General features: G+C 38.3%; 1 protein-coding gene across 6 annotated transcripts in view; it reads right to left on the bottom strand.

Moving 5' to 3' along the window:
* The window catches only part of PLCB4 (phospholipase C beta 4), a 208,706-nt gene that overhangs the window by 21,820 nt on the left and 159,108 nt on the right, over positions 1-27,778 (bottom strand). For all 6 annotated transcript variants that reach the window (XM_037405510.1, XM_037405509.1, XM_037405513.1 and 3 more), the window contains 9 exons: positions 25,910-25,961; positions 23,499-23,601; positions 21,547-21,711; positions 18,538-18,742; positions 14,062-14,150; positions 13,464-13,614; positions 10,710-10,759; positions 10,523-10,588; positions 2,759-2,874 (listed from right to left, as the gene is read on the bottom strand). In XM_037405510.1, coding sequence (XP_037261407.1) covers positions 2,759-2,874; positions 10,523-10,588; positions 10,710-10,759; positions 13,464-13,614; positions 14,062-14,150; positions 18,538-18,742; positions 21,547-21,711; positions 23,499-23,601; positions 25,910-25,961 — 997 coding nt within the window. The remainder of the gene's footprint in view (positions 1-2,758; positions 2,875-10,522; positions 10,589-10,709; positions 10,760-13,463; positions 13,615-14,061; positions 14,151-18,537; positions 18,743-21,546; positions 21,712-23,498; positions 23,602-25,909; positions 25,962-27,778) is intronic.

The raw sequence follows: 27,778 nt of genomic DNA, 5'->3' as shown, positions 1-27,778 counted from the left end.
TCCCACATATCAAAATCACCAGCTGATTCCTCCTCTGGAAATGCAGCCTTCATTGTATCTCAAGGCAACTTCCAGACAGGTTGGACAGAACGAGAATTGTCCCCAACTGCAGTGGCATAGTCTATGGTTAAAACCATCGAGTCACAGCTGGGAACAAATACCCCATGCCACATGTCCATGCTCACACACATACACACATGTATTTATGGACAGTCCTGATAAAGCAGAAGGTTCTTTACACGCCCTCAACTCCTTTTCAGAGTGAGAACATGAGCATATATATCCCCGTAAGCCTCTCTGAAATTTGTAAACATTTGAAGTGTACAACAGAAATAGCACAGGGAGCAAAATCCTGTCCATCTGTCAGTGAATTAGCATGTGATTAAAAAAAATTTTCTACTTTGCTGAACAATATGCAGTTGACAAATGTCACACCATGTGGCAGAAATGGACCACAAAAAACTGCACAACAACATCAGAAGAGAAAGTCTTCTATACACCTATCAAATAATTTTTTCAAGAAGCATCTGACAATTTCAATATGAATGTCTTTAGAACATGTTTTATATGTTCTTTTACAAATGTTATTGCTTGTAAAAGTTCAAAAATGATAGCCAAGCAAACGCAGCATGTCCTGTACTCACTGAACGCAGGACTCTGGATTCATCAGGTCGCTGCAGTTCAATGAAGTCTTCAAGTCTCAACCAATGTGTTCACTTTATTTAAGCATGTCCTTAAATACACTGCACACTCGGGGTGAAGAGAAGCATGTGCCAAGTACCTTGCTGAACGGGCTTTCCAGGCTGCACACACAATGACCCTGAAGGAAGCCCTTAAAACACTTTGATACAGAATTTAAAAGTGTTTTCACAAAAAGTCTGTGCTGATACTGGATTTGATTTGGCTGTTAATTAGATACCAATAGTTATTCTTGTAACAGGGAAGAGCTATCAGATGACTGAACTCTGGAGTCCAGGCAAAGTATGGAGTCATGGTGAGGAACCATATTTGGCTGTGTATTGGATCAGCTTCTGGAGCAGTCATTTCCCACTTTTTTTTTTTTTTTAAATGATAATTTAAAACTGCTACAAAGGCTTTGACATCCATGTGAGAAGTGTTATAAAAAAAATAAGAAAAGACACTGCAAGTAGCCAGTGAAGTGATCTCAAACTGAGAATCAAATTATCAACTGCTTTTATACTTGGTTACTCTGGAAAGCATTGCTACCCAGTGCTTTCCACTATTTACTGCACAGAGACAGCCATTACCACCTTTACCTTTCTGACAGACCTTCACTGGCTGTTTTGTCCAGACAGGCAGAGGCACTGGCTTCTTCTCAGGCCAACAGGAATACTGGTTTGTTACTTTTCTGATATGAAATTCTTAAATACCAGAGAACGGGGAAGCCTTTCTCCCCCTACAATAATTACGGTGCAATGTCCAGGGCTTAGTTCACTGCCACTGTAGTAAACACCCTGGCTGTAATTATAAATCCAGCTATACCAATAACCTTCTGCTGTGTTATATTCAATGGAAATTGAATCAAACCCACATTAATTAGTTCTGTAGTTGTTGCCTCGCCGTTTGGGGTAGTATTTATCTGGAAGGAACTACTTGGATTAGAAGTATGTGGGTGCTTACGGTTCTCCTTTCTCGGACAAAAAAACCCAATGTGAGCTTTATAAAGAGTTTGTGAGCTTTTCATAATTTAGTGAGGAGAATTCTCCTCACCTTGTTTACTGCTGAGAGTCCTATTTCTGTTCCATTGCAAGTTTATAATATGGACACTCAAAAGCCACTGCCATTCCAAGTAATTTATAAACCAAAAAGTATTTGTGGAAGAATCCAATGCCAAGAGGCATCTATGTTCAGTATGCAGTAAGTTGGCTGCCAATTGTTGTTGCCAGATGACAACAATATGAAATTAAGGCTAACTATTAGCGTAGCTTGATACAGAGCTAAATAAAGTAATTCCTGCTTTAAGTCACAGTATTATAGTATGAACTGCTGTCTCAATAAAATGCCAGTCATAGGGTGAAAAGTGGAGAGGAGAAACTGCTGCCAGGTTACACAATAGCAGCAAGGCAACAACAGGTCCTGCTACGTAACTCCAAATAGGACTGAGAGGGACATTTTATTATTCACCAGTATCTTCCAGGAACTTTTCTGGGACAATTGAGAGATTCACACAGATAATGTCCCAGGCCATCAGCAAGTGAAAACCAAACCAGCTTTACTCAAGTCAAAGGAGTAATACTGATTTATTCCAGCTGAGGATCTGAAGGGTTTTTTTGTTAAGAAGAAATTTCAACTTGACAGCACAGCAAAACTGTATTATTCTAAAATGTTCAGAATTTAGAAGCCAGCTTCTTCTTCAAAATCAAATGGATGCTACTTTCTGGTCATTAGAGAGAGCTATTGAGGACTTCAGTTTGCTCTCACTGAGCACAACAGTGACATTCCCTGGGGAACGCGGTGAGAGCAGGTCAGACCACAGAAATAAAAGTCTGAGGCAACTTCCATTTTACTTTTAAAACCCTGATAGTAGAAGACTAGAGAAAGGCAAAGTCAGTACAACATTTGTGGCCCATTGCTAGAGCCTTCAGGCAGCTCACACGCAGTTTGAGGTAGGATGCTGGTTCAAGCTGCAATTCATTCATGTGAATGACCTTTTAATTAATGTTTTATTCCAGACCAGAAAAGCATAAAATCTATTTTAAGTCTAAAAAAAAAAAAATATTTTAAAATAGTATCTTACCCCTTCTTCTTGATTGCCTTCTCTAACATTTTCTCGTATGATACCTTTTCTTTATCATATTGTGCCACTATTTTGTCAATTTGTGTGCAGTGCAACTTCTGCATAGCGCTGTGCTCCTGGAAAACAGTAGGACCTTACAATTAGGTTGCTGGATTTTTAATGTTTAGGTTTTTTACAGTGTAAAAATATCAGTGTACGAACAGATAACTTTGACAATGGAATTTGATCTGGTTAGTCATCTAGTATTAAAGGTTCCAGATATTCCACCATAAGCCCTAATACATTTCTTCTTTGTTTGAAAAGTGAAAATCTGTAGTGGACCTTAAAAGATATCACATGCCTTAAAACAAAAGAATGATGGGGAAAAACATCTTTTTGAATAAATGTCCATTTAAGTCCAATGTAAAAAATCAGTTTTACAAGCTCAGATCATATTGTTCAAAGTTTCTGAACGCAGAGGAGAACAAAACTCAACCCAGCCCCCCCTTTCCTCTATGTTTCTCGTACAGAATACAGTGCTAGCCCCTTGGCCACTGCAAATCAAATAGCTCCAAGTCCAAACATTAGCTAAACCCCAAATTATCAAAAACTGATATTCTGAAGATCTGGCCCGTGACCCCTAATGACAGCAGCAATCTTATCACCAAGAAACTCCACCTTGATGCACAGCACCTCCCTTTGCAAGTGACAGCAAGCTGTGCAATACAACTTTCAACTACACATGTAACCTGCAAGTAACCATTGCCCCCTGTTTTCCCCCCACCCCCACCCCATCAAACAGTACAGCATATGCTCATAAACTGGACATACAGGGCTACCTGTGGTGTATTACACATCAATGCTAACCTGCTATTACTACTATAGTTATGTGACTTACATCGGTGGAGTGGCAGAGATGGTTATCTATGGAAGGGGAGGAAAAAACTGTTCCTATGTGAAAAGATGAATTACCAATGCATCTTACACATTTGGGTCTAGCATACAGACAGCTCCTCTCCATTACAAGACTGTACCAGAAACAACACACTTAGTGCCTACATGTAGACTTCATTACTGAACTTGTCTTCACATTCTCTTTTACCAGAACAGCTGCTCATAACGATGCAAATATTTAACTACCACAGAGAGCACTAAATATTGAATTTACATTACAATAGGAAACATTGTTTGTTAATTTACGTTATTTTATTAATATTCAATTGTTCCACATTTTATCTAATTGTGGCAAAAAGCCTTGCATTAATTAATATGGCCTCTTCCAGAACTTTATCACTATTTTGTTTCATAGCACATTCTGCATTTATTCTACCCTTGCTATTCTACTGCTCTTTGTTGTTATTTCCTATACACCTGTGTTTGCCTTATCACTGTTTCTTTCTCTAAAAATAGTAATTAAAAGACTTTTACGTTCAATTTTACCAAAACATTAATACAAATGCTGTCATGCTCTTAAAAATCTAGCCCTGAGCTGTACCCAAGCACTCCAACATCTGCCAAGCACTTCCCTGGGGAACACGTAGCGTACAGCTTCCAAATTTTGTATTTAGAGAAGGGAACGGAATTTTCTGTTTTACAGAGGATTTAAGGGGAAACAAATAGACTCCATCAATACTAAAACATGCCAGCTTCACCAGGGAGTATTTACACTGACTAACCAGGTAGGAAAAAATATGGACTGTGAAAAGAATGATGTAAGTTTGACAGTACCAGCCAGCCCCAGGTGAAGTGACTGAGAACATGTCTCAAATCACCCACTCTCCTCTAGATGAACAGAACAATACAGTTCTTGCTATAAAAGACTAAGCGCAAACATTGCAAAGCATGAGACATCTGCCCACTCGTGTGGCACTCGTCTATAATCTGGGAAGGCACAACATGTCGAGCCAGAATCCCTGCTTTTCCCTCAGGACAGCCATGATTTAAGCCTTCTCTCTGTCACACACACACTGTTATCTTTTGCAGACTCCCCTCTACTACTACTTAGTGCTCATGCACAACCCTGTCTTGTATCCAGAACAGATATATTGTGGATGACATCCCCCTCATTTCCTTCCCTGGTCCTCCTCCCCACCCAGTTCATGGAACATGCATTTGTCTGTGCACATTATCACCACAGCTGGAAGAAGAAGATGGGCTACTAAAAACCTCCACATGCAAGGCACAAAGAGTACCAGGAGCCAGCTCCCTGCCAGAGGTCCCTTCAATTAAATACCCCTGAGCCCCTGGAACACTATCTAAAATGGGTTAGCTGATGTGAGTTTGATTTTCTGTCTATGCTCAAAGGAAAATTCATCGCAGCTAGATGCTGCAGCCCAAACTTCTGTCAAGATTCTAAGAAATATGAGTGGCTTTGTAGCATCTTAAAACACCCTCTGTACATTTTGTTTTCAGATGCAAAGTTTCAGGTGTTAACGTGTTCTAGACTGATTCAGAATGTTTGCAGATAAAAGCCTCCTCAGCTAGGTCTCTCAGGATTTCCTCAAGTCCATTGAATTTGCAGTTTGAATTCACATGCCTTTTGCATGAGCATATTCACAAATTACATTTAATGATTATATCAGAAACTGAAGCCACAGTTCAGCCAGGGTTCTGAAAGGCCACCTAACTGTCAGAAAAAGACTAATCACAGCAAGACTATCCATGGGAAAAAAAGAAGAGTGTCATATGCAGTTCCGGGGGTGCAGGAATCACAACTCAGTCTATTGAAGAGAAGAGGAAGGGAGTTCCTATGATAGAAACTGTTATTCCTGCTAGGTATCTCCTGAAAGCAACACAAATACTCCTGTGTACAACTGAAAACTGAACTCTGGAGGAGTCTCATTACAGAATACAAAAATGAGGAAATCCAGAAAAAGAAACTATCAGTTCCAAATCAACAATCCATCTTGCAGAACTTAATGTCGCTTTTGCATTGTGAAATGGAGATTTTTTTTTTAATGTTCTTTTTTTACTAGGCTTTATTTAAAACTATACATATATTCTGTGCCGATATAAATTCTGGGATTTCTATTTTTGAGTGGTAATTATGCAATTCTGGTTACTGTCTATGGCTGTATTACATTCCTTAAGGGGTCACTTGTGACTATCACTGCCTTGTCTGAAACTGCTAGAACCGTATACCTCTGTCACCTCTTGTACTGCTGACTGTTAGAGAATATATCAAGATAATCTCTCACTATCCTTCCTCTTCTGTCTAACCAAAGAAGCACAAAACCTACGTGACATCCCTGCAAAGTACTAAAATTCAGTAAGAGCCCACAGAAGCAGGCTGCTAACAGATGAAATCAGTGTCTGAGACTCTTATATATGCAACCTCTCCTTGCCTTTATAGCCCATCTACCTGAGATCCCACCCCAGATCATTTACCTAAATGGTACTCAGCTACCTTGATAAAAAAAAGATAAATACCAATGGACACCACTCAGATATATCAGCCATTTTGCAGTTGCACAGTAATATTCACAGTGGGAGATTAAAGTTACTTCAGGGAATGTAGGCAGGAAATACTTTACTTCGAAAGCTGCCCAGTGTAGGTTTTTTTATACATGCATTGTTTAAAGAAAAATATTCCTGCAATATGCAGAAGTGGCTGGACATACTATTTTAAAATCATCAAAAGCACAAGTTACCAGACTGATTCAAAAGAATGTTATTGGTAATATGGAATTTTTTAAAAATGTGACTACTATATTAATTTCCCACTGTTTTTCAAAAGTCTAACAAAAGGAATACTACAGTGTCCGAGGTTGATAGCTTGCAAAATAAGCACCACTACAAAAATACTGTTTTGTTTGTTGGCAGTCCTGTCTACTAGTGTCAAAAAGGTAATTTCATATGTTTGGATTTTAAACAGACCTATGAAGCATAGAATATATTTGTTGCTTGTTTACTTTGAAGATCTTGCTGCTACTGCCTTACTGTCCCTTAAATAATGGCAGTATTTTAGATGAAATAAAAGAACACAATCCATACATGGGCTAGCAGTTTCAAACTCCTTGCAGCAGCTGCTAATTTACTTTAAAGTGACAGAACATGACCATGATGAAATCTGTCATGCAGACAGAATCCCTGGGGCCCAGTCTTTCTGGTACCAGCTTCTCAGATCCCACTGATTCTTGTGGCACCTCAATAATCATAGGTAATAAGATAATGCTGATAGTAATTTCTTTGTAAGTAGCTTTTTTTTTTTTTTTTTTTTTTTTCTAAATTCCCTTTGTGGATGTGAGGATTCTTGAGAAAGCTCATTCATTTCTTGACAAGGACACTTATTTTATTCCTCTTTCTGTCCTAGCCTAAAGAACCAGCTTTGCTCACTGTCCAACAGATGACAAAGAATTTGCCCTAGGAGTTAACTAAGATTTACATACAATCCTTGCAACATATTTCCCCCCTGAAAATACTGTATTTCTCACAGTACCATCAAAGAAACCTGTGTTAACTTCCCACTCCTTGGCTTCCCCACCCCTCCACCTTTTTTTTTTTTTTTTTTTTAAAAAAAAAAAAAAGTCCCAGATTCTTTGCATCTCTGGCAAACCTACACTGTTTTCTCCCAGTGATCTGTCTCATTGCAGATTCAGAATGCCCTGTTAGGTGAAACTAGTTCACAACACAAGTAATTTGGCTTAGGTTTGGATCATGTTCCTTCCTCACAAGAGCCATCACCTGTTCTTCAGCAATCCCAACAGCAGCACAATGCTACCCTCAGCCATACTCATGCAGACATGCCTTTTCAGACTCAACCAGCCTGGAGAATATTCACTCTCCCCACTCCAGCTCTCTCTTGCTTCACAGCCAGGCCACAAACTAAGCAGAAAATTTCATTCAAAAACTAGAGGCAACAGCTCTGTTGCAGAACTGAACTGGTTCTTCTGACCAGATCTAAGGAAGAAATTTTATATGATGAGGTGGTGGAAACACTGGCACATGTTTCCCAGAGAGGTGGTAGATGTCCCATTCAAAGTCCAATTGGACAGGGCTCTGAGCAACCCGACTGAGTTGCAGATGTCCCTGCTCATTGCAAGGGGGTTGGACTAGATGATCTTTAAAGGTCCCATCCAACCCAAACTATTCTATGAAGTGAGAAGCTATACTTGCACACTGACTCTGAAACTAAACTTGCTGTGAAATACTGACACTCTCCAGTATTCACTACCATTTGCCCTGCCTTTAATTTCTATTTGCTCTATTATTCCCTTAAAATCCTTCAGGATTTCCTTAAAAGTATTGTCCTGCCTTTGCAGAGCATTATGTAAATACCATTTATATGATTCTCAATCCTGAGTGAAATCTCAACTATTCATAGACTTTGTGAATTCCAAAATTCTGCATTTTTTTGCAAGTCGCAAATCTCATCAGGGAATGGGCAAATTTAATTCCATCAGTCACAGACTGGCTGCCTAGTAATGATGACACTAAGAACACTGACCTTTCTGCCAATCTAATGATCTCTACCCTACTTAGACTAGTATTTTTCCTACACAAAAGTGAAAAAAGGTACAGTGAAGGTTGTACCTCCAACTGCCCAAACATCCTTCTCTTGAAAAAACAGGTTAATAACAAAAACGTGTGATGTGTCTCTGTATGTGTGTGTATACTTGGTATTACAGTTGTAAGGAGCTACATCATCTAGGAGAAACAAATTAGTGATAACATGCAGAGGGATGTTAGGAGAGTGTTATCACGGCTGCTGTCCAAATGGCTGAAACACTGAACAGAAGTAAATAAAAAGAAAGATACCATCAAAAAAATACACCGTGTGTTGTATTCTAAAAAGCCTGGCACCAGGTAATTTTGGTATTAATCTGGAAACATGGTACATGTAACAGTCCTATGCCCTGACAAAACAGACCGATGTGTTTTCATACAGAGCAACCAACCTCCGCCAGCCAGCATTCCAGTGGAACTGCTAGTACTTCTCTACACCGAGTGGATGCTGTCAGTAAAAGGGACCCTGCTGTTGTCTTCCTTAGCTAGCTCTGCCTAGGGCTGCCAGATTAGCTCCTACACCACTTATATCAGAGCTCCTTCCTCTCAGCCGGCTCTCTCTCCCACACTTGCATGCATTAATTTTCCATAATGCATCTTCCAAGGCCAACTTTAGATGGAAAAGTATTGGACTTTTCTTTCCTCAAACATGAACAATTCCCTCCTGTTTACTTATTCCTCCAGATTGCTGGAGTGCCTATGGCTAAAGGAGAGCAAATTATTTCTGAAACTTTTAAGTTCAGTCTGCTTAATACACAGGCTTCCTCACGCTGACCATGGATAACTAACTGCACAGCCCTCCTGCTCAGCCCCAGCTGATAATGCATTAGAAACAGAGACGAGTACACCAAGTACTTCCCTGAGATCACCTGTGAGCTACTACGGCCACACTTTTCTGCTCAGACTCTCCTCTCTGATTTCAAGAAGCTGCCCTTACTGGAGCCCTTAGCAAGGCATGCTCTAGACAGGCACCTTCTTGTTAGGACAGACTTAAGCTCTGTATTTAAGACCAGCAGGAACACAGGCTTGCTCAGACCTAAAATAGCTGTGCTGGAGCTAATGCTGAAAACCCTTCTGAGTGCACAGCATTTCCAGATTGTGGCTGGCAATTTTTGCCTCAGATTAGGGGAAGCAAGTGCAAGCCTGAACAGAGGGATCATTTTTTTTTAACATTAGCAAGCGTAGTCTTTGCTAACATATCCTTACACTACTGTGGGTCACATATATCAGGGACATAGATCATTGAGTATGAGTGTTGTCTACGTAACCATGGTACCATTTTCATTTGCAAAAAGCTGCTAGAGCAAACTGCTGAATGTTGTCCAATGAATGAGAAAGGAGTGTTTAAAAATAAGAAGCCCCCTTAAAAGACCAACCCTGTGAAGGTCTAGAAACTGTCCATGTCCAGATAGATGTGTGGATGACAGACACTTTTTCTTTAGCATAGGCTTTGCACACAACACTAAAATGGAATCACTCATTTCCCTTTTGCATTGAGTCAGTAAAGAGTCTGAAATGTAACTTCAAAATGCCCAGGCAACTGCATTACATCAGATCTGCAATAAAATCTGCAATCAAAGAGAGCAAAGGAGTAACTGCCCCAAAAGCCCAGAACGGATTTGTATGTATTGCCAAAATTCAGAACTTAAGATACTTTCTTCAGTTCTTATGCCTCTTTCTGTAACAAGAGTAACGGTTTCCTAATGATAAAGGGCAGGAGAAAACTGGCTGTGATTTTCTAATGTAAAGTATATTTGTGATAGCGTTGCATGCATTTGGGATATCACTGCCAACAGTACCAAGCAAAAAGCTGACTATAAAGTGGTTAACATACACATAAGTGAGGAGGAATAGGACATTTCATTTTTCAGTAACACATTCCAGTTCTCTTGGGCAATTTTACAGTTTCTCCAGTGCCTGTCTTCAAAGCAGCACCATTTCACATCATTATGATACTGCCTTTTTTTTCCCCAAACTGCTGTCAATATCTCATGCAAGAGGGAGCTAGATAAAATCATCACCTGAAAAAGGTGAGCTTTGGGTGCTTATATGGGTCAAACAAATGCGCACCGATACTCAGGGAGACATACAAAGGGTTGCGAAAGGGAGAATTTTTCTCACTGGAGCGTATTTCAGTACATTTAAAACACACACGCCTGCCTTAGTGGTCCAACTACTCCTTTGTCTTCCCCTACCATTTAATTAGGAATTGTCTGTGCTAGTGAGCACTGCAACTTCTTTCAATTAGTGTATTGCTCAGAGAGCTCTTAATGATCATACCTTTGCATGTTTCTTCTTTAAGGCATTCAGCTCTTTCTGCTGTTTCTTTAAATGCTTTATATAAGCCTACAAAAAGAGAAGCTGCATCAATTTTTCTGTGGTTGTATTGACTTTAACCAGGTAAAATCCTGGCTACGTAAAACAAATAATTAGGAACACATCTTGAAAAGCTTGTGTCAGTCCTTACCTTCATTTGCTTTAAATCTTCTATCTTCACTTGAGGAATAAGGTCTATACCTAGGAAGGTATTTATACAGTTAATCTAAAACTTCATACATACTAGAAACCTACATTGAAGTTAGCAGTTAAATATTTTCCCCACATAAAAAATAATCACATGTTAATGAGAAAATTGTTCATCAAGATACAGCTAAGATACAGTTAATTTCTTTTTCAAATGCACCACTCAATCAATTGCCTTGTGAAAAAAGAAAAGAATCAATGAGTGTATTTTAATCTCTTACAGTTCTGGTCTGAAGTGTCAAAACACAGCAATCTAAGAATTGAAAAAGCTCCATTTCTGAAAACATTGCAAGCCATTTATGTACATTAAAAGTGAAGCACACGAACTTCAGATTTTTGCTTCGTAGCTGGAGCCTGCTCTGGCACCACTCATTTCAAGGGGGAGGCTTCCTGGGTAAAGTTCTATATGACTACATAAAAGGTTAACTAAGTTTAGGTATGTTACTTCTCCTCCATTTAAAACGCAAAAATCGTAGAAGTGAAAATTTACCTGCAGCCTGTATGTTAGGGGAGGTAAAATTTGCATGTTGGTTAATACCAGGCTACAAGAAAAGGAGCAACAGTACACTACAAGACTAAAGGAGAGTTAAAAATGGAAGAGAAAGACAAAATCCTAAGTAGTGGGTATTCTAATGAAAATTCAATGCAACAAGCAAATCTATCATACAAGACTAACAGTACTATTTAAATGATGAAAATGTATTTTGATCATCTTAATTACAGTGCAAACAAAACCCAATCGCATTTCATGTTTATGCTTTAATAAATGTTTTGTGACATACTATGATTTTTTTGAAACTACTTGAGCACATCCTATATGTAATTAATAAAAATGTGAATATAATGCCATGAAAGCTGCAATGCATCTTTTTGTCTGAGCTTTTACACAAAACTGTTTGTCTGTACAAAAATACACTGCAAATGTATTTACTTAACTGCTCTTAACAGTGTCTGTGGACTGTAAGAATTTCCCTGCCTTGAAAAGGGCTTTCTAACTTTTAAAGTTAAATTTAACTGGAAAATACTCACATGCTGGAAAAAAAAATGGAGGGAGGGGGGATGCAGAGGGAGGGAAGGCAGGCATCTCTTTAGGGAACACAATTTTTTTATCTTCGAAGCATAAGATTCTGCTAAATTACATGGCATTAACATTAGCCTAGTAAATGAGACTGGAACAGATTTAGGCACAGATAAGAGGCTGAAGTTTTCAAACACACAAATCACTTAACTCTTACTGAAAGTCAGAGAAAAAAAATGCAAACCCTGACATTCTCATGCATTTGAAAGCCCTCCACAGACACCCTATCTTGCTGGATATGTAATTTCTAGTAGCGAGGCAAGCTGTGCATTTTAACAAAGGTAGAATTATTCAGATCTTAAAAGATCATGAAGAAAAGTAATACAAAGTAAAGATATTTACATGAGATCTAAAAATTAACAGCTCTATTTTAACATGCTAGAATGTGGATAAAAATAGTTGCAGACAAGAGTGCATAACATCTGAAATCTCAGTTTAAGACCAGGGCTACATCAGGCGCACTGTGTTCTAAACAAACTTTTTCAGGGTTTTATTTTAAAACACAGACTCATTTACTTTGTTCACTGGGTCTGACTCCATGGCAACCAGGAAGTAGTTGCCAGCTCCAGCAAATTTTATGCTTAATTAGTGCACAATAAAACTAACACTTGTGCATCTTGGTGATGTTACATGAAATATGAGAACACCTCCCTGCATAAAAATAATCTGGGTTTTACACCAGGGAAGAACTTTGAAAGAATTCAGGTGCCAGAGACAACCTGTTTTATTGCCAAAAGTGACTCCAGAGAAACATCTTGTTTCTTAAGAGATCCCTTCACATGTGTGTATTCAGCCATGTCTGCTTAAGTTTAAAAACAAGAGAAGTCAGTGCTCCTTCTCACTCCTATCAATACCTTTGGGCCAAGGTGGATGAGAGAGAGTGAACCAGATTCTAATTCTTGTGGCCCGTTAACAGAAATATTTATTGTGTTTCATTCAGCTGTAGAAATTTGTTCTTTCACTTAATCTTCGTTTCCTGTGATGATATATGAGAAACAAATAATCCCATTTGACTCTGGAAGATGATTTTGTAGACTGAACAGTGAATAGCGAGGAAAAAATACTTATTCACTTATAAATGAGCACATTTAATATGGGTATTTTTCACAATAAACATGCCATTTCCCATAATCACTATTCAGAGTAAAACCACACATTGAAAACCTTTCTAATTGTTGGGAAATCTCTACGGAATCCAATGAATTCTAAATACCTTTAATTACTTAAATCTGCAATTCTGCCAAGGGATTTGTGGAGGGAGAAAAAAAGCAGAGGAGTTTCTGTGGAGTGTACGAGAAAATAGTCATTCCTATTGTCATTCCTCCAGTAAGTCTTTAGTAAAATACTCCAAGTCTTGGGGGTCACTACTATTGGCAGTAGGTATACAGCTACACAAAGAGGTCACTTAGTAAAATACAGCTGTATTGGCTTTATACAGCCATTCTAGTAATATAAAAGATATATTTGCAATTAGACAAGGACCACTCTCAGTGGCAAAAGAAGTTACCTTCTAAAAGGGTAAGAATGAATCGAACTGCCAAACTATAATTGAGTAATGAGTACTTCTCCGTGATTCCCAAATCACTTCAGACCTGAGGGAGTGGCACATGACTGGTATACCTTTCTTAGCATCGGTCCCAGAGCCAAAGCCTGCAGTGGTACTTGGCCGAAGTTCAGAGCTACTCTGAGGCGTTACGTTGGCTTTGGCATTATTTGCTTTTCCTTTTCTGTCATTCTTTGAAGTGTCATTTGGTACATCAACTATATCACTCTGAAAGAAACAGTCACATCTTAATAAATTAATTGCTGTTTTACCTGTAGTATAAAAGTTGGGGTATGGGAAATTGCTGAACTTCCTTACTTTAAACATAATTATGAAAATTGCAACATACTTTCAAACAACAATATATTCAGTACAGTATTTGTAACCTATTCTAAATGGCTACTTACAAAAATACGGCTCCTTTCTCATTTCTTAAAATTTCTCCTTCTAAGGGACATGTTAACACAATCCATAAAAAGTCAGTTAGCGAATGGTATTTTACTAAATGTTAACTAACATAAGCCAATGTATTTCAGAGCAGGACAAAGAGGCTTATATTTGAAAATGAGAAATGAGAAGGTAACATACATTGCTTGGAGAAGGACCAGTTTACTTTTAAAAAAAGAACATAGCATGCACATAAATGGGCTGTATTTGTCATTAAGTTCTACTTACAGTTTCGATACCCATAGCTCTCATTTGGTCTGCTCTTTTTTCTGTGATAGACAAAAATTTCTTTGGATCTGATAAAGCATCCACAATATCTGTAAGAAAAAAAATAATCAACTTATGATCTTCAAAGGCATTTGGAAATCAATCTTTTACAAGAGCTTTATTCTACCCCGGTTGTCAGGAGCCTTGGCTTGCAATAATAGTCCAACTTTCCATAATGAGCTTGGCAGGACTGAAAGTGCTCATTGCCACAGCACTTCAACACATTAGGAACATGAATCAGTTCATCATGCATCAAGGGAGTGGTATTAATCCAGGTATCTTATTTAGGAAAAAACCCAATCATGCCATCAGACAAAAGTTACTCTAACTTACTCCCAGTTGAAGACACTAGAATTTGAGATGAGAATGGGATCTCCTGATCTAACAACTTTGTCTCTTGGCTGTTTGAGGGGGTGTTGACTGACTTGGGACTGCAGAGAACTGTAGAAAATGCTCTTATATTTCCTAGCTAAATAGCAGTTTCAGCTGGGTGGTTAAAGCAATCGGGGAAATCTATTCTCACTCGCCTTGTGATGCTCCATGTTTGGAACATGATAGGCTGTGAAATGGCTTTTCTCTGAACCATAATGACCAGTATTTGAATCTTACATGTGAACACAGCACCACTAGTGGTATTATAGCACCACCCAGTACCAGACACCATATAGATCATTGAATCTGTTTTCCATATGCAGTTATGTATGTGCAAGCATCAGTGTACAGGAAGACAAAGACAATCCCTTACCATGCTTTATTTCAACAGTCAAAGAATTAAAAAATGGCAAAGGAGGCCCTCTACAGCAAGAAATTATTTTACAAATTAAACTAAATTCAGTACCTACAATAACAATGCATGCAGAGACCACAGCAGTGACCTGTTTTGGTGATCCCTCCGAAACTTTGAGTGCTATGGAGAAAAGGGTCACTGGTCTCAGTTAATAAGTCTTCCTTGTCAGAGCACTAACTTAAGAAAGGAAGTTTGATTGCTGCAGACTGACTGACTCATCATTCACTACAAAGTCAGTCATTTAATTAACCTGTTTTTTTGCCCTGACCATTAGGAGGACCCTGGACAGTGCTTCACTTGCTAGGAGGCTGTTTCTCTGCAGAATGCTGCACAGCCCTATTTTTGGCTGCTTATGAGTAAAAGATAAATGCTTTTGTACCCTTATATTCTAGATGGTCTCACTAGCATAATAGACCATTATTTCTGCAATGACAGTTACGACACTCACAGTTTTCATCATCATTTGAGTTTTGCCCATGTTTCATGTCATCTCTTCAGCCATTTTCCAAGTGAGCTTACAATGACGCAACACAGAGGAGCTGGTCCACTGACCAGGTCTGTAAAAATATTCATCCCATCAAAAGCTTTTGGAAAAAACTTGCTACCCTTCTTGTTCAAATCAGGGGCTGGACCATATAATCTCCCTTCCAACCTAAGTTGTTCTATGAAATGTCCCTCTGAAGTTACTGGATGCATTTCTCAAGAAAAAAACCAAAAAGCACAGGCAGAGCTCCCATTCTGACAGCAACTGTATAAAATGCACAGCATTATCCCCAACAGCTCTGTTTATCTACACAAACAGGTTGTCTCCAATAACTGTTGTGACCCAACGATGTCTTCTGAAACTTACTTCATATACACAAGAACCAAGCAGAATTTATTTTCAGCCTTAACAATGGCCCTGTAGCTCAGCACCGTCTGTTTCCCCTTTGCCTAATTTAGTAAGCATGTTTTTTTGTCCTTGGCCTGCATGCACTCCTCAGTGAAAATCCAGGACTACCCTGCTAACATGATGTGTCTTTTGAAAATGGAACCTGATTATCACAAGCTTCAAGGTAAAAATGACTAACGTGTTTGGGAGAGCGAGACCTTTGTGAATTGTATTACTAACCATACAAGCACATCACCAAAGGCTCAGCATTTCTACAAGTGGGACGTGACTCATCACTGTTTCTCACATTGTCATTTGTCCTCTGCTTACGTTTTTCTTTCTCCCTAGTGAGGTAAGGTGGGGGTGGGGAAAAGCATTTTGTAGAGGAATCACAATTAAATATAAAACTAGGAAAAATCACTGCAAGAATACATTACAGAGGACTCTAACCATTAACCGAAGTAGCCATGCTTACTTACGCACAGACTTCTATTATAGAAGCTTCTCTTTGGAGAATGCTGCTTCATTTACATTAATTTGCACCAGTATTGTGTTTTATTGGGAACAGAGTAGCTGATGCAAATAAACCACAATAAATTACTAAGCTATATGAAAAATAAAATTATGCATCTTTTAAAGCCTACAATGCATTACCCATTCCAGTTATTACGTGATGCAAGTTTTTAAATCTTACTCATACAGGAAAAAAAAAAGAGAAATAAAAAAGGAAGTTAGGCATTGAATTGAGCCATACCTTTCTACAGGTTTGCTAAAACAGCCATGAAGGTCCTAATGATAGCTCATAAAACAATGAAAGGTTCACTGCAGATGATAAGTAATTAAAAAACACATGCCAACAGAATACTAATGATTCCACCCGAGTGTCTAAAGTTGTTTCCCAGTTGTTCATCATGCTGCTGTTCTGTATTAATCAGAAAAATACATGAGATACATCAAAACTATCTGGGAAGGGAGAGGAGAACTAATAATTGAACTCATTTAGTTCATATTAATACGATGACAAACAATTCTCTCATTCTAGTAGCATTCTACTGTAATGACACTGTTACTTTATGAGTAGTAATGTACTATGTCCTCACCTCTACCAGATAAGCAGTGTGTAGAAATGTTGGCTACGTAGTAGATCTACCAGTATTGAACTGCACACAAATTGCAAATTCTAAACTAGCATTCAAATTCTCTTTGAAATCAAGTCTTTCACATCTGAATTTGTAAAACGCAGTTTAAAAAAGAAAATAAAAAGGTATTTTCTCCACACTCAGCAGCTTCAGCCACATCAAACTCTGCTAAGTTTAAATTCTACTCTCAGAAAAAGTGTGGTATCATTCAGAAAAACATCGATCCCATGTTTAGAAAGTATTTTAACTGAAAATATTTACTGTCAAAAGCTTGAGTTCAGGAAAGAATTAAAGTACATGCTTAAATGTGTCCCTTAGATACATGGTTCAATTACTGCCTCGAGAATCTTGAGCTAAAGCAGAAGCTTACATTTATCTTGAGACAAAGTCCCTGAAGTTAAATACTGTAGATGAAACACACTGCACAAAGGCAAAGTAGTACTCCAAAACCTGTGGGAGAACTGCAGCCGACTGGCCAGCAACCAGGATTTTGTGCATAAACAACATATATTTCTGTAAATGCTAAACTTTTCCAGTCAAATATTGCTACTGAATTCTATGCCTGTTCATTTTTTTAAAAGCCTGGATAAATACCAGCAAACACCAACTTGAAGATAAACTCTCTAACATGTTAGGTAAGCCTTCTTCTTCTCCAGTTCATACTACGGAAATGACACTCAGAGAAGTGACAGTAATTCTTTGCATAGACAGCAGGTTTGAAATCACTTTTGCAAAGAGCAACACATTGTTTTATCAATAATGTTTCACCAATCTGCTTTGAGGTGAACTTCATTTTGCTGCAGTCAGAGCATTAACATTTAGCACAATTCCTATTGTAGAGTTTTAAATGATTTAAATATTTAATGTACAAGTGAATTTCATCTGCAGTGAAGAAAACTTTTCCCAGAGGTACACCCTCAGGGTGAACTTACCCATATAAACTGAATTAAGTGCTGTAATGGTTATTCTCAGCTGTTTGCTCCTATACACATTGTGGATTTATACGCTCAGTATAAATGACCACAGCTCTACCAACCTGATCATGGAAATGGCTCACATGAAAAATGACTTTCCTGAAAACCCCAAAATAATTAAAACGCTCTAAACACATGTAAAACTGGGAGAGAAAAATGCAGAAAGGTTTTGGGTGGTAAATTATTTCACTGTCCATTTTTAACAATATGCCAATATTCCCAAGAATACAGAAGTGGTGTGTTTGAAAAAACACATGTAGATTCTGCATCAATTGTTGCCACCTATATGCCAAGCAATATAGCTGAAGTATGTTAACCTTGCAAATATGTCAGAAAACACTTACTTCAAAAAAATAAATCAAAAGCAAAATCTTCCTAAAGTGTCAACAGAGAAAAATTAAATTGAGCTAAGTAGTATTAGCTTATTTTCCATATTATTTTGTCATTTAAGAGATATGTATCATTATCATGAACATGGAGGCAGGCATTTGGTCCGAAAGCTGATTTCTTAATTGAATATTCAGGGCTTCTAAGGAGTTAAAATACTAAATCCTTCCCATCTTCCAGCATTGCATGTCTGCTTCTGGCTGTCTACTCTGCAATACTTCAGTACTTCCATACCAGCACTCAAGAACTACAGCACACTGAGACACAGGTTTTTCTCACCTCCAAAACCATCAGGCACGTATGTTTTAAGCACAATGTTGCAGAAAACCGTTGGAAGAGAGAGTGGTTTGTTGCCCTCGTTCCGAAGGGAAATGTGCCTGTAACCTGCTTGCAGACCATCCAGAGGCAGGATCCTCTGACCAATCAACTTATTATTGTCATCATACACTGCTATTCTCAGGACAGCAAGATCAGGGAGAATAACCTGGAAAGCCAGAAAATGAGAAATTCAATGACTCTAATACAGTAGCACCCTCTTTGCCTCCCATGTTTGAACCATTTACTTTGTATGCCAGAAACAGACTATCATCACTGTAAGATAACGTCATTCCCTGCAAACTGCACACTTCAAGATGACTCTTTCCTAGAAAAGCTTCTTTTCGCCCTAAATACTGGGTCATTTCAGAACATGCAAATCTTGCAGCTTACAGTTACACTAGCTAAATATTTTGCATATCTATTTTTCATTACCAAAGACTGGTGACATTGATAAGAAGGCAGGAAAATACTACATGGGAAATGACAGATACAGCAGCAATCGAAGGGTAGGTAGTGCTGAATCAGGAGGAATTATGACAGAGAGATGGGATTTGGCATGCATCCAAAAGGGCCATAAAGAATGGAAAGAGCGCAAGCACAAGCGGATGGGGATGCATGCTGAACTATGGGTTCTGCAAAGGGGAGAAGCAGACGGAGATCAGGGCAGGGCGACAGACCGGCTGGAATGGCATGCTGCCAGCAGAGGTGGGCGTGCTGGACTCACGACATGAAGGGTACATGGTATGTATGCATGGTGGGCAGGGATGCTGCCAGCTATCTGCATCTGTCAGCCCCCATCTGGACCGACCAAAAGAGTAACAAAAAAAATCTGCTGCCTTCCCTGGAACAAAGGTGCTGCCTCTGCGCGTGGAGCAGTGAGAAGACAGCCTAACAGAGAGGTGCAGCTTCCCTGCCAGCCTGCCTCAGTTGTCTGCTGGGAAAGGTCTTCCCACTCCTTGCCTACCTGGCTCTATTCATCAACACTTCTGGGACAAAAGGGAAGATGTAAGGAAACTGCATCTACTATCTCCCTTTAAGACTTTCTCCATGCGCTTTCATCTTCAGTCTTAGAGGGCACAAAATAATGTACACTTTTCGTCTCCATACCCATCTGAGCTATTCACGGATATCCCACTCTACCTGGTTATAATTTAGCACTCCCAGCACAGGTTACCACCAGCACTCATACCCATCCCCTCCTTACACAACAGAGTGACAACACAGAACTAAGATTAGAACGACTGAAACTTTAACTAAAATAAAAACAAGAAAACATGACAGAAAAACAATCAAACACATTACCTGAAAGCAACCGTGTAGGATTAAACATCAGCTTGAGGAGAACAGTGTAAGCCAAACAGGGCAGGTAAGAGCTCTCCTCTACAGGCCATAGATCAGTACATCTTTCATTACATGATGGCCTCATATAGATTTGCTAGGGAGCAGAACTGGGGACTAAGTTTATCATTCCCTCTCCATTAATTTGTTCTATAGTATCCTAGCAGACATTTTCACCCTAGTGACATTTTAGCACTGTGCACCTCACACCTCCAACTAGAGGAATTCTTCCTGCTGTGTCTCTGCCACTCATCTACCTGGTCATCAGTGTACATTTTGATTACAGTGGCTAAGCCTGATATGATAAGGGCCTGAGATGAATAAAAATAATCTCTTGGCTGACTTGCAGTATAAGTTATTCAAGAGAATGTGCGACCATGTAATTGTTCATTGCAGAGTAGAGCAGAAAGTCTCAAGAGTACTGGCATCAGCCACTGCACCCACGCCACCCCCCTTTTAGGTTGAAGCTGTGTGCACCCTGTAGTTTATGGGCCTTTTGATTTAAGAAATCAGAAAGCAGCAGATGGGCAGCATGATTGCCTGTCATTGTACATCTAAGCATCTTCCCTGTGCCTCCTCATATACAGAGGAAAGCACTTAAAATCACATTCGTTTGAGAATATATTTGAGTCCAGAAAAACCTCTTGCATTAACTACATTTCTAATAAAAACTGGTTATATTGTTAAGAAAACAGATTATGTCTGTAATATACCCAAGTGTGAAGTGTTATCACTTCTTGGAAAAGTCTTGTCACTTTGGAATAAAAGCAACAATTCTGCATGACAACAAAACAGGTGTAAGCAAAACAGACGTTATCAAACAGCACTGCTAACACATGTAGTCTGGATGGAACTCCAGCCAACAGAAAAAAATAAATATATATATGTGTATCATATATATAAAGACTGAGAGATAAAAACTGAACACAGACGACTGATCTCTCTTTAAATCCCCCATACCAAGAAAAAAAGGTTTGTTTTACTTTTGTTAATTGAAAAAAAAATAATAAAGAAAAAGGTACATGAGGCACATGGACTACTGAAGGAGGGAGCTGGCAACACATCTGAGGAACACAGCACCCTTCCAACTTTTCCATGTAATAACATTGACCTTAGCTTTGGATGCAGCATCTCACCTGCCCTCTGGGCTGAAGGAACAGTGCAAGATAGCAGCCACTGCCAGGGCAGGGAAGAAGAAATCTCCAAGGAATGATGGTGTCCACCAGCGGGGGCTCATTCTGAGCGGACTGCATACCTTGAACACAGGCATGGCCACGGAGGAGGTGGCTACCTCCAAGTGGGAGGAGGAAGCAAAGGGGAGGGAAAAGCCAAACAAACAACAACAACAAAAAAAATATCATGTGACAGCTACAGAGATTATCCATTAGAAAAATAAAACAATTGAAAATTAAAAAAAAACCAAAACCAAAAACCAAACAGCCTCCTGAAAGCTTATTTCAGCTTTAGATTGTTTACTTTAGTAAACAGGAACCCTACAAACCCTTTTTCATGGGAGCAGTTCTTATTCATGTGAGCAGTCAGACTGAAGCTGGGAGAGGTGGCTCAAGTGAGCAAGGATACTCATGTGCAAAAGCGCTGGCAACCACGGACTGTGCTTTCCGAATATCCTACCTTTCGAAATACAAATGACTCTTCATTGTAAACAGGGTTCAGACCATTGTTCATCACCATGCGTGTTCGAAATTCTTTACGTATCGTGTCCGTGGGTAAACCATACATATCCACTTCTACATACGTACCGATTTTTTTGTCTGATAAGAACTGACCAGATATTACCTGCAACATAAAAACAGAGCAGTAAGGAAAAGCAATACAAAGTACACAGCATTTTTTGAATACTGGAAACATTCATATTTTTTTATTCACAGCAGTCTGAAAAATGCTTTATACAGAACAGATCTATTTATTTCATCATATGAAAAAAGTATATTTACTGCTAAAATCACACTTCTTCAGAAAAGCTTTTATGATAAGACCTTAAATATATCCTTAATTTCAAATGATTGCACTCATTGCGCTATGATATTAACAGTTGTAATTGCTGATTGCAGCCCAATTAGCCAATGTCTCACAGATGCGTTCACTGTATTACTGAAAGACACTGAATGACACAATCAGATTGGGCACTGCTGCTCTGCAACTTTAAACCTTCTGTCTGGAAGCACTGTCATATATGATGTCTTGACTACAAAGAGGTGAAAGGAAGCTATTGCTCTTTCACTTAGGTAAAGGTTTTAAACTAATCATATGTCAGTCTAACTCCATATTATGTGTCTGGGAAGTGCAGGACGCTTAAAAACCAACCAAACAAAACCCCCACACAGCTTCTCCATATTGTTATGTATATGAGACTTGTTGCAATTTTACTCTAAATCAAGATTAATCTCGCCACAGCAGATGATTACTCCAGGGAAAAATTTATTCCATCAAGATGATATACTACTTTAAAATACAGCTAATGTTTTCATTACTATGACCAAGGAGGGAAGAAAAAATGGAAACTTGACTTCACAGACCTAAGCTCATTTCAAGTCCTTTTTTTTCATGATCTAACATTCTTCCAGGGAACAGTCCGAATAACAAATCTGAAAAGTTATGTGGCTGAGGGGTACCGTCATTGGTTTGGTCCACTCAACTCCTTTGTAACAAAATTTATAGGGAATTTTATACTAGTTTTAGTCACACAAGAAGGAGTGGCAAAATATATGCTCGAAGAACTATCTCTAGTGATACTTAAAAATTCTATGTTCTCAGCACTAGATCCCCCTTCCTTCTTGGAGGGATTGTGCTGTCATTAAAGAAAAACAATATTTTAAAAAGTTTTTGTTCTTCTGGAGGTGCAAATGAAACTTAGGTAAATGTCTAGAATGCCCAATGAAACCTTAGTCAGAGAGAGTTTGCAATTTCCGTGCTGCACAATAGAAAGTGGTAACTGATAGCTTAAGTCTTTGGTTAAGCTGCACATGGCGTATTTAAGCAAAAAGAGTAGAGTGTCAAGTCACAAAACAGGTTTTACAATTGTCAGCCTCCTTCCAAAACATGATTACCCAACCACGCGTTAGAACTACAACAGACATTTTCTGGACTTTATTACTCATAAATAACTCCAAAGTAATGATCTCCCATCACATGAACCAGTTGTCTCTACTTATTTTGAAAATATCCTGTCCACATGTGCCCATATTCCTCCCTCACTCTGCGGTGACGAGTGATGTTTGTATGATTTCATACTGTTCACAGAAATGAACTTCACTCATTTGTTCATTTGTGTAGGCTGATGCAATTCAAAAAGAGCATGAGGTGGGTTAAAATTCAGTGATAATGTGTAATAACAAACCATTTCTAATTCTATCATGTTCCACTCAGATGAAGTAAACAGATGTCTAAACTAGCAAAAAAACCCCCGAAAAACAAACCCAACCCTAAAAAACCCACAATGAAAATATTTTGATGAAATCCACACAATCCAAACACATTTTCTGTAGATACCCTATTTCTTTTGAGATTTAAATGTAATTTTTGGAGGCAATAAGAGGACAGAAGTTTGTCTGTTGCTGTTTTACCTGTACAGAACATGTTGCAGCAATTACACCATCTACAGGAGTTTCAGAGAAAGGGTCAAATGTTCGATCTGGTCGTCGCATGAAATCTGGTTTAAGTAGATACCTTATTTCAAGAAAGAAAAGAAAAAAAAGAGTATTAGTCTTATGTGCAAATTAAAATTGTATTAAATACAAATAAAATGGATGTTCCAGCTTTAAACAGTGAATTCTCCTACAGCACTGTAAAATACAAACTATTATTCTAGCTGCAAGTGTGAGGAAGTAAAAGGAAATATTACAGTTGTCTGGAATACAGATAAATGTTAATCTTCATTTTGAATTACCAGCTACTGAGAGATTAAATCAACCCCGGATTTCAAGATGAAAATACATGTAATATAATCAAGGACATTTCAAAATAATTGAATAATACATTTTAAATATACAGTGAGTTATATCATGAAAATTAGATGCTCTCACATTTGTGTTAATTCTTTAACATTTTGGAAAAATATAGAGGGCTTATTCGATTTTATTTTTTTAAAATGAAGCAGTTTATACATAGAGTCAAGATTCATACAATAAATTTCAGCTTGAAGCTAATTTTCTCATCTCAGTTATAAAACCTTGGGGGAAACAGCTGATAATGTCAGTGCTGACAGACTGTTAATTATAGTAGCATGAAAGGTACTACCATAACAACACTTACAATACATCCCTGAGGACTATACACTGGATCAACATATCAATGAAGCAGATACGTGCTCTGATGAATCAAAACCCAAAGATTCTGCCATCAAAATCAAATAGCAGTTGATCACTGCTGTGCTACACATGACAGAGGTTCTCTTCCACTGGTGGAAGAAAACATGTAACTGGAGTCATCTTGCTAATTCTGCAGCCCTGACAGACAACAGCTGCTAGAAGATTATTTTTTATCCATCATAAGTCTCTTTAGTGAATCACTGGTACACAATGTTATAAAGGCCTAGACAGACTTCAGAAATAATTAAAAAATGCTGGAAAAATTCCAACGGAAAGAATGTCAATGTTTACTCCCATTTTTTCGTAACATGCCTTCTGTTTAGGAAAATAATATTCCTCATTTTTCCTACATTATAAATGTGTGCGATTTTATAATGTTTTATTAATTTAAAGTAGGTTATGGGCAGAAGGGAACTATCAGAAACAACCTTTAGTTTCTGCTTCCTGCCTGCTGGAATAGAAAATGCTAGAGTCACTTGATCTTGTTTCACCAGCATGAAAACTGTAAATCGGAGGGGGGACGGGGACGGGAAAGCAGTACAGATAGAAGGAAACTTATTTTTTTCTTTTCATTGCTCTGCGTGTTTTCTGTGACTGAAACAGCACCATATTTATAATGTCTAACAAAATATTACCACTATATTACCATGCATTACTGTAACACCAGAAAACTGACATAAGAATCAAAAGAATTCAATTGATAATGATTGACTGTCAGAGAATTTGGCAAGAGTAAGTAGGTGCTGTTTTACTGGGCTTTTTGGTCAAACAAGAAAGGAACCACGCTTTGCCATAAAAAGGCTTTGTTTTTCTTCTATTGTTATTCTGATTGAAATGACAAGAGACTGCACCTTTATCCAAGCTAAGAGCCTCTATCTGTTGAGTTCACAACTGAAATAAAAGCATGGAGTGGCAAAGCACTATGTTGCCCATACCACAGATGAGGAATTTTACCAAGCTTTATCAAACTCAAGATCTTCTTTCTCAGTAAGATTTGCATTAATAAACAGTTGTTTCTTCCCAGGATGAGTCTACAGATTTTAATGTGTTTCTGGACTGTCATTTCCTGTAATTCATCAAACTTCTTTCTCTTGATGTTAATGATCAGCCTATCCTATTAAAGTATAAACTCAACATTGGAGAGGAAAAAAAAGTCTATCACTTGAGCATCCTTTTCCATGCAAAAGTCATGAGCAAGAACTTAAGAGAGATGAAACACTTTCGTATGTTCTGTGAAAACTGCTCTCCAACTAAAGTACACTGATTAAAAAACCATTCCCCATGTATTAAGGCTCAACCTGTCCAAGTAGATTTGGCAATTCTGTGAACTGTGCAATGAAAACGCATTCTAAGGCATATCTTCAAAGAAAGATTAAGAACAGAAGCTGAAGATTTATTTGAGTAACTGTGTATGGTATTCACAAACTTCATAATTAGCACAAAAAGCCTCTTCTATCTCATCTTTAAAAACTGGGTACAATTAAAAAGGATGTTCATCAGAATACCTTCTTGCAGAGGATAATTTTCCCAGAGTTCTGCTAATTTCTACTCTTCACCTAGCATCCTATTTTGTTTTGTAACACATAATCAATAGTGACAAAATTTTATTAAAACCATAGTAAAGGATTCTGATACACTGTGATACCAGTTTAAATCATGTCACTCACCCACATGATCCATTATATTCAAATTTTCCTTGATTCAACTGCATTGCTAAATCTGTCAAGAGAGAAAAAAAATTACTGTTTCCTTCTAAATAATGCAGAACGTGAAAAATCCTTTTTAGAAAAGAAAATAAGGCTGTTTTTCCAGGGTAATCAGTTTAAATAAAAATTAAATTTAATGCAGATAAACCACACGCATCTAAGAAATAAAAGGAAGCAGTAAGAAAACCTCAGATTTCTTCACAGTATTAACAGCTTATCAACCAAGCTGAATTTTAAGCTGTGATGAGAAAACAGTCTCTCCCTGAATTCAAACACAGCCGGCAGGCAGAGAACATCAGACTGTGGTCATGTCAAGTGCCTGGGATAGGATTGCCATCATCCAACTTTTGGTATCTACAGTACGGATGTCTCCATTTCTGCTAGCGATCTAGAATCACTTTGCATAACAGAGGAATACAGGCACTTTAATTGCAATTAATGTCAGTCTAAGGCAGACATAAAACATACTAGGTGAGACAACCTAGAAGTATGTATTTGTTTACAATGACCATAGACCACTACTCCAATGAAGCTGTCTGTATTCTGATGTTTTAAAGAAGGTGAGATGAGTATTGCACTAGTTTTCTACAGGCTTAATTGAATAAAATATCACAAAAAGAAACCACAAAGATCACAGCAGCATTGCTTAGTTTCAACATTTAAAGCATGCAAGTTTTACTCAGTGCATTATTACAGCACTTGTATATAAATACAGATAGTAAAACACATGACCCCCTCTCCCATCCAACCCTCTCCCAAACTTTGTAAAAACTAAAATGTTTTCCTGGAGGTTTCTAATTACACTACAACATCCTTGTTTAGCGATAACATGGGTATTTTCTTGCCCAACAGACTCTACCTTCAAAAGGGAACAAAAACTTTTCTGTATGTTCTCTGCTACGCAAAATACAAGATTCTCATATACTCGTATCAGTTATTATTTGCTTTACTGGGCAGCCTTAACTTGTATTTCCTCAATTATGCTTCAGTCTGACAGCACAGTGGGATCACAGAAGACTAAAGACAGGAAAGCTTCTCACTTCCAATTATACAATTACCACTCTTATTTTGCAATAAAAAAGGGGTTGAGACTGACATGCAGTGGGCAAAGGCAGTCGGAGCAGGGTGAAGCCTGCATATCTGCTGCCAGTCTCCATATTGGATTTAGTGGAGTGCTTTACAAGCAGTGTATTCCATGGAGTACAGCCTTCTCTTGCTCCCTCAGCTAGTGAAGTCTGTGCAAAGCTTTGCAGGACAGAACTCAGGGTATGATCATTAGGAGCGTCTGCAGTACCAAAGACACCGCTTGGGGAGTGGGGGTTAGGGAAGCAAGCACAAAAGCACTAATACAGCTGAAGGAAAGAAAATGGAAAAACTGGTCTGGTACATATATGACTGAAGACATTCCTAAATTAATTAAACCAAAACAAAACAAATCCTGCTCTGTGAATTATACACATACTTTCACTGAACAGGAACGGTACATCTCCTCTCAGTTTACACGGTGGAGAGGCATTTACATTCCCTTGCATTATTCTCTCAGCTGGTATGTCAGACCCCATTCTCTGATGCTGAACACATGACTCCAACACTTCACAATAACTGGTCTAGAAATTAACCTGGCACACAGTCATTACTTCTTATCATTTTAATTTGCATACTCCTCCATCTTTACTTTGCAGACGTGCATTCAACTGTACCAAAGCTGTGTTTTGTGAAAACAGTGATTTCCCTGTAATTACACACTTTTTGTTACTAAACATTTATGTGAAAGGTTACATACCCTTATTATTTTTCCATGAAAGTGGACTGAATTCTCCTTCTATGTGA

The sequence above is a fragment of the Falco rusticolus genome, chromosome 12 (assembly GCF_015220075.1).
Source record: "Falco rusticolus isolate bFalRus1 chromosome 12, bFalRus1.pri, whole genome shotgun sequence".
Classification (NCBI taxonomy): Eukaryota; Metazoa; Chordata; class Aves; order Falconiformes; family Falconidae; genus Falco; species Falco rusticolus.
This window is presented reverse-complemented; position numbering and strand designations above follow the sequence as displayed.